The sequence below is a fragment of the Passer domesticus genome, chromosome 3 (assembly GCF_036417665.1).
Source record: "Passer domesticus isolate bPasDom1 chromosome 3, bPasDom1.hap1, whole genome shotgun sequence".
Classification (NCBI taxonomy): Eukaryota; Metazoa; Chordata; class Aves; order Passeriformes; family Passeridae; genus Passer; species Passer domesticus.
In genome coordinates this window covers 115,614,720-115,622,147 of record NC_087476.1, presented here as the reverse complement: position 1 = coordinate 115,622,147, position 7,428 = coordinate 115,614,720, and the positions used below count along the sequence as shown (strand labels likewise).

The 7,428-nt window shown below is 49.9% G+C and overlaps 1 protein-coding gene across 5 annotated transcripts in view; it reads right to left on the bottom strand.

Annotated features, from left to right (window-relative positions):
• Positions 1–5,003: 5,003 nt before the first annotated feature.
• ACBD3 (acyl-CoA binding domain containing 3) overlaps positions 5,004–7,428 on the bottom strand; it is a 40,207-nt gene continuing 37,782 nt past the window's right edge. For all 5 annotated transcript variants that reach the window (XM_064415363.1, XM_064415361.1, XM_064415358.1 and 2 more), the window contains one exon: positions 5,004–7,046. In XM_064415363.1, the coding sequence (XP_064271433.1) occupies positions 6,835–7,046 (212 nt within the window). In that variant the 3' untranslated portion in view covers positions 5,004–6,834. The remainder of the gene's footprint in view (positions 7,047–7,428) is intronic.

The following is a 7,428-nucleotide window of genomic DNA, read 5'->3' as shown; positions in this document are numbered from 1 at the left end:
TTTCTGTGATCCATGACCATGTCCCATTTCTGTGACCATTTCCCATTTCTGTGATCCACCATCATTTCCCATTTCTGTGATCATTTCCCATTTCTGTGATCCACGATCTTTTCCCATTTCTGTGATCCACGATCTTTTCCCATTTCTGTGATCTGTGTGCCAGGGGAAAACCAAGGGGTGTCTCAGGGGAATGGGGGTGGATGAACTGCAGCAGCAGGAGGGAAATGTGCTGACATCTCCCACCACACTCCCCACAGACCCGGCGGGGCTCCCACCCCTCCTGCCGTGCCTCTGCACCCCCATCCCGTGTCTCAGAGCAGGGCAGGGATGCTCGGGACTCACCTGCTGACCCCGGGCAGGTCCCACTCGCGGTCTGACAGACAAACCCCAAATCTGTAACCACAGCCCCCTCTAATGGCCCGATCCCCGCAGCTCCCCGGGCAGCGCCGCTCTCGGGGGATGCAAACCCTGCCCAGGATTTGGCACGGCAGCCACACCGCCCTGCCAGAGCGGCTGAGCAGGGACACAGCACGGCTGTCACCTCCCTGGGACACAGCACGGCTGTCACCTCCCTGGGACACCTGAGCCTCGGGCTGTGCCACACGGCAGAGCGGGGTTGGATCTTTCCCATTTTTACTGGGTGTAAAAGCTTTGATGGGCAGCCTTGGGGACACACAGAGCAGCCTTGGGGACACAGAGCCATGGGGACACAGAGCAGCCACGGGGACACCAGCCTGGACACATCTCCTGGCTGCTGCAGGGGCTGAGGCATTGATGGAAACCCAGACTCAGCTGCTCCCTGCCTTTTCCAGCAAGGAAATTGGGGAAAACTTCCAGAAAAGCCTCGGGGTGGCCTTGGGGCACAGAGCTGGGACAGGCACTCTCTGCTCCTGGGCTGAGCCCTGTGTGGAGCCCTGCTCTGAGGTCCCAGAGGCATCAGAAATGTCACCTGATGGTGACTTCAGCTGGATTTCAGGGCTGTCGTGGCTGAGGAAGGAAAAGCCATGAGAAATCAGACCCGTGATTTTGGCAGGATGGCTCAGCCCAGCTCAGCTGCCTGCAGGAGGGGTCCTGCCTCTGCTTGGTGCCTTGTGCAGGGGGGCTGCCTGGGGCTGGCCTGAGCCTTTGGGGACAGTTTCATGGCAGACAGGCCAGTAGCTGCTTTAGGATGGTTTGGTTTTGGGTTTTTCTTTTACACACATCTTCAGGTATTATTGTTGACTCAAACCCAACTCCTAGTGCCAGGTGTGGCTGATCTTGTCTTCTGGAGCCAAACTGTGGTGTTGAAATGATCCAACAGCAGGCTGGAATTCCTGGATGTTCTGCTGTGCCCACCAGGGTGGAGCGAGGTGGGCAAGCCCCCCGTGCTGCCCTGGGGATGTTTCAGTCACACTGTCCCCCCTGTGTGCACCCACAGCCCTGCTGTGCCACCCAGCCTGCCTGGCTGAGCCTGGCTGGGTCTCTGTGCTGCCAACAGCAGGGAAATGAGGAGGAGGAGGAGGAGGAGGAGGAGGAGGAGGAGGAGGAAGGCCCAGCAGGAGCCCGGCTGCAGCTCCTCGCCCTGGTGACAACTTGGGGTTGAAGCCAGGATCAGGATTTTCCAAGCCTGGCTAAGAGAAATGCTCCTGTGGCTGGGCAAAGAGGCTCCTCTGTCCATCCCACACCACTTCCAGTGCTCTGGGTGTTTCCCTTCACCTCCCACTTCTCCAGGCACGGGGCTGTGCCCTGGGCTCCCCTGTGACCTGGTCCTGAGACCCTCGTGCTGGTGGAGTCTGGGTGGGGATGGGGATTTGGGGGGCTTTTTGGGAGCCCTGGGGGGCATTGAGAACAAGGTGGCATCACCAGGAATTGTCCCTTTGGCTCTGGAGCACACAGCACAGTGGGAGCAAGCCCCAGCTCTCCCACAGCAGCAGGTTACACACTACCCCCCAAAAGCACAGAAATGCAGCAAGCCAACGCTGGAGCCTCAGGATATTTATTTTCCCCACTGTTTTCAGTGTTTGCCCTTCCCTTGGCACAGGGCAGGGGATCCTCCAGCAGCAGGGGCTGTGGCAAGGCTGGCAGCACCAGCCCAGCCAGCCCTGCTGGGGCTGCCCATGCCAGGGCTCCCTGCTCCTCCCTGGGTTTCCTTTGCTTTGTGGCCACTGCCAGTTCCAGCAGCCAGGCTGGAAGGGAAGCCTGGCCCCTGTCCCCCTGGGCTGGCTCCAGGGCAGCAGAAAGTGGCTCTTTGTGGGGTCCCTTTTGCTGGCAGGGGGAGCTCCCCCCCAGCCCCTGTTTATCCAGTACCCAAAGCCTACCTGTAAAAATGAGTTTTGGCACAAGAATCCCAAGGAGAGCATTTGCCAGGGAAAAAATCTTGTCAACAGGCTTTAGGAAAACAGGATTACTCACGCAGGGGAAATTCACCCAGCCAGGCTGAGCACCCTGCTCAGACCTGCTGAGCCCAGCTTTGCCTCCAGCTGCAGAAGGTGCCTGCAAAAGGAAGCTGCTCCTCCTCAGTGCTGCCCAGCCGGGGCTGGTGCAGGCTTGTGGGTCCCCACTCCCCTCTGGGGGACACATCAGGCCACAGGGGACATTTGTGGGGTGAAGCTGGCTGGGGCAGGGGGGTTTGTGTGGTGGATGCTCCTGGAGCTCTGCTGAGCCAGGGCAAAGCCCAGCCCTGGGGCACTGCCTGGGGGCTGCTGATTCTGCTTCCTGCCTGGTTCTTCCCATCACCAGGCCTCCATGGAGTCACTTTTCCCTGGGCATGAAGCAATCCAAGCTTTAGTGTCACTTTCCTTTCTTTTAAACACTAAAAATCTCTGTTCTCTTCAAGCCAGAGCCAAATTCAACAAGCATCAAGCAAAACTCTGCTGGGTGCTCTGAGCTCGCTCTGTGATCCTGACTGTCCTGACACAGGTTACAAACAACTTCCCAAAGTTCTACACAGCCTGAGAGGTGGGATTTGAGAGCTGCAACTCCCCAGTGCAAACCACTGCAATGGACATACTGACTGTCCAGGCCAGAGGAATTGGCTTTTTCCACTCAGACCTGCTCCTGCATCAGGGCAGCACAGCCGAGGGGAATTTTTGCTCAAGTGCACTGGAAGGGATAAAACATCAAGGCTCCTGCTGAGCCTGAGCACAGAGCAGCTGGCAGGACAGGTGAGGGCAGTGCCCATCACCCAGCAGCTGCTTCCTTAAAACAATTCTGCACAAAAGCTGAAGTCCAGCACCAAGGAAAACACAAAACTCCAGAGAAGGGGAGGCTGAAATAGGGAATTACTCCTCCAAATCTGACCACCAGCAAGCCTTGCCAGTGCTGACCCCCTGAGTAAAAGGAAAGGAGCAGGTTTCTCACCAGCTGCACGATGGAGATGGCACAAGATGAAAATAACAAGGGCTGGGAGAAGAATTTATTCTAGAGAACCAGTGTTGCCTTGTTTTTCCTCATTCCTTGCAAGTTTCTTATTTTTAGGATACTAGATGATAACTTTTTATCTATATTGCATGGACATATCTATATCTCTACTAGACCAAGTTTAATGCATTTCTTTAAGTCAGTCTGATGTTTCAGTAAAACTTTTGATGTCCAAGGGGCAGGCCTCAGATGAGCAGCATTCAGGGAAAGATTTAGGATGGCACTTCATGCCTTGCTTTATCTTCCAGGGTGTAGCTGTGGTGTGAGTTTACAAATTTTTTAAACAATGGAGCTTTTTAAAAGCAGGCAGCTGACATTTGTAACCTGCCCTCTGAAGCCAGCTGTGGGGGCAAGCTGCTGTCCCAGGGCTTGGGGCCAGCAGTAGCACAGGGCCTTGCACATCTCCATGGCAAATAAAGCAGTGACACAGCCCTTAAACTTGTCCCTTTGACAGCAGAGTTTGATGACCCTGCCCACTACAGTTACCTCAAAGGCTGCTCTAAACCACAGCCTCTCATCTGTGACTGGCAAAGCACAAGGCAGAAAGTGCCCAAAGCCAAGGGCTGGGAAGGACAAATGGGATAAGCAAAGGATAATGTCACAGAGCAGACAAGTGGATTAATGAGGAAGTTGTTCAGAGCTCACTGCTTCTCCTTCTGGGATAGCAGAGCCAAGGAAGACCCTGCCTTGCTGTCTCCCACCAAAGTGCCTCAAAGAACCTCTTCTAACAATGTTTTCTAACAATTATTTAGCTTTTCTCAAAGGACCAGGGTACTCAGAACTGAGCTTTGTCAAGCTGCTGATGTTGTCACCTGGTGCCACTGCCAGTGACTCTGTTCATTGCTCAAAGTGTTTATAGTAACTCCTGTGGAAGGGAGCTGTGAGGAGCACAGTGCTTCCCTTCTAACTGGGGAAAGGGGAATTTATACATGCATCAGACATGTAAAATAGGCTCAGCAGGGGCAGGCTTGCTGCTGTAATTCTTTAGTCTTCAATGCACTTGCACATTTGGTGTGAAATTAGCTTTAGCATACCCAGACTATGGTACACTGAACTTCTCAGTATCTTGCTGTCATAGCACAGCACTTGCTTTGTTCTCTCTGAAGAGAATTCTGCTCCCCAGGTGAACTCTGGGACCAAACTGGGGCACACCCTGGCCTCAGCTCCAGGATAAGCTGCTCACCAGCAGCAGCAGCAGCAGCAGCAGCTAAGCAGTAAAAAGTGACTGGCACAAACCTCAGCATTACTTGCCTTTTTGCCTCTAGGTCCTTGCTTTCCTTCTTGTCCAGTCTAAACCGTGCATGGTCCTGTCTCCTGCCCTCCAGGTGAGGGATTTCAGGACTCTTGGAAGAGAGAGCTTGCAGGTTTCAGCTGCCCACATCCAACCCCTTCTGCTGCCCACAAAAAACCCAAAGAGATGATGCAGCTCAAGCTGGGCCCTTCCATGCAGTGAGCCAGAGACGTTCCTGGGCACAGCCTCTGCCCACAGTGAGAGTGAGCAGGGTGCTGAACCTCTGAACATGAGAGAGGTGGTGACAAGCTTATCTTAGCTCAAGAGCCATACACAGCAATGCCAAGGTTTGCAAATTAATAAGCCAACAGCATTACAGATAAATGTCTTTTAATTAGGATTAAATACTATCTCAAGGTATCTTGAAATCGCACTTGTACTGTACTATCAACAGCCAGAGGCAATAAAAAAAAGTCTGAAAACGTAGAAGTTCTAGCATCCAACACATGACAGTAAGTGCTGCCATTTAAAGCAACAAACACCGCTCCCAAGAACAGATATTCTTAAAGGAAGAAGTTGTAACATTTTTGTATGGACAAAAAAAAAAAGTAATTTGAAGACCAGAAGAAATATATTAGTGCCTGCCTTTTTCAAAGGGTTTTTTTTTGTTGTTTTTCTTTTTTTTTACATTAAATACAGTTTTCTTTAAAAGCAAGGTACTTTCTAAATTCATGGTTTATATACTGTATGTACACAAGAGCAGAACATTGTACAGTGTTTTTGGATAAAGCAGCACTAACTAGCTGTAAGCTGGTATGGTGTTGCTGACCCAAAAAGCAAGATGACAAGTTAAGCACTCTAGGAGAAGTATCTCCGTGGTTGGTAAGAGAAAAGTAAAGTATCATGTATGTACAAACTGACCTTCACACAAACCCTGCCAACTCAGCTTCATTTGCTGTGGAACTGCACATGCTGCAGCTGATCCATGGAAGCCTGACTGCTCTGAGACCCACAGCAACCATTTCCTTTCAGAACAAGGTGCATCACCCATGCAGAGAGCACTGGCACAAGTCATTATTGCAACCCCTGGGCTCTGGGGGAGCGCATTCTCACTGCAGCCTCAAGCCAAGGGACACCTGCATTGCTTTTTCGCTTTATAAACACAAAATGCCCCAACCAGACCATGTGAAATTGAGATTAAAGCTACCTTAAGCATCTGTATGTGCACCTGGCCTTTCTGCCCACAGCTATGAATTAAAGCAGAAAGTTTGCACCCCACTATCACCAGTTCAGACTAAAAAGGAGTGGCAGTGATCTCCATCATTAGTGCAACATTAACTCCTATACTCTATCAAAGTGACTGACTGCTCTCCAGATGCATATTCTGGTCTTACAAAACTGGTTTCAAGTTTGTAGCCTTGTAGTTTTTTTTTAGTCTACCCCATTAAAAACCCCATTAAACTCAGGAGCAGTCTGTGTCCTGTTCAAAGTCAATTGCATCAAAATATAATTTTTATTCTAGGGTTATCAGTGGGGCAGAGATTAAGGTTCTTCTTGTTACACGTACTTTTAAACACCATTCAGTTGTGCCTTCAGAAGAGGTTATTTGCTGTACTTTCAGGACGTTGTTCATCCTTGTCTTACACACTACACTGGTTTAAGGAACTGAATGTTTCTTCTTTGATGAGGACAGAAGTGAGACAACTTGTTTCTAAACTGCATAAACTTAAAGTTTCAAGTTTTAATGGTGTAAAAAATCTGACATTCAATTACAGTTAAGAGAAACTTGCTACACAGCAAACTGCATCCAAATCTACCAGTTACTGATGGGACCTTTAAATTAACCATCAACGAGTCATTGAAGGCATCCAGACCTGGAAACATCAGATCACCCAGCCAGTGAGCCAGCAACTCCCTCCCCCTTTTTCATGAGGCTTTAACAAGTGCAATGGATGTGACCTCAGCACTGGAGCCAATGACTCCAATCCCCAAAAAGGTTAGGGAGATCCTGTGTTAAGCCCAATGCAATATGCATTAGTGTCATGGAGCAGGAAGATCCCAGTGTCTACTTGTTAAAAGTTCACACAAACCATACAGATACAGACAGGATGAAACACAGACTCAAAAGGATCCATTATGCTTGAAGAAAATTCCAAATAAAATGACATCTTCTGCACAGCCCAGCCTCAGACACAGCCACACCTTTATCTAGTATAATAAACTCTGTAGTAAACTGTTTTTGACCTCCATAGAGAGTAGGAGTTGTCAAATTTAAGAAGATAAACTCCTCTCCCTGGGTACTGGTGGCTGCCAGCATACACTTCTTCGTGACAGTCTCGTCTGTACACAGGCACTATTTCATCTAGCTGAGGCTTGTTGGCATTCTTTTTGGCTTTTTCTTCACTGCTAGTATTTTCTGCAAGGGAAAAAAAGAGGTGTCAGTGAACACGGGTGGATGCTTTATGAAAGAAAGTCAGACTAATCTCTACGGGACAAAGCCCTCTCTGTTAGTTTAGGAATGAGAGGAGTCACAGGGATCCATACCAGAAGGAACAGAAAGGATATTCACTTTATCATGATTTTAGCAGTTTGGTATTAAAACTCACCACACCCATCTGCCCAGCACAGCCAGGTCAGTTTGTGGAGATGCCAAACTTTGGTTTTCAGTACAACAATCACCCATCACTGATGTGCCATACTGACCAGCACAGATCACTTGGCAGTGACTCCCAAAAAGCCACTGCTTCCTAGGTGAGGGCAGCTCCTTCCAAGCAAATCACATGCTCATTTCAAAACAT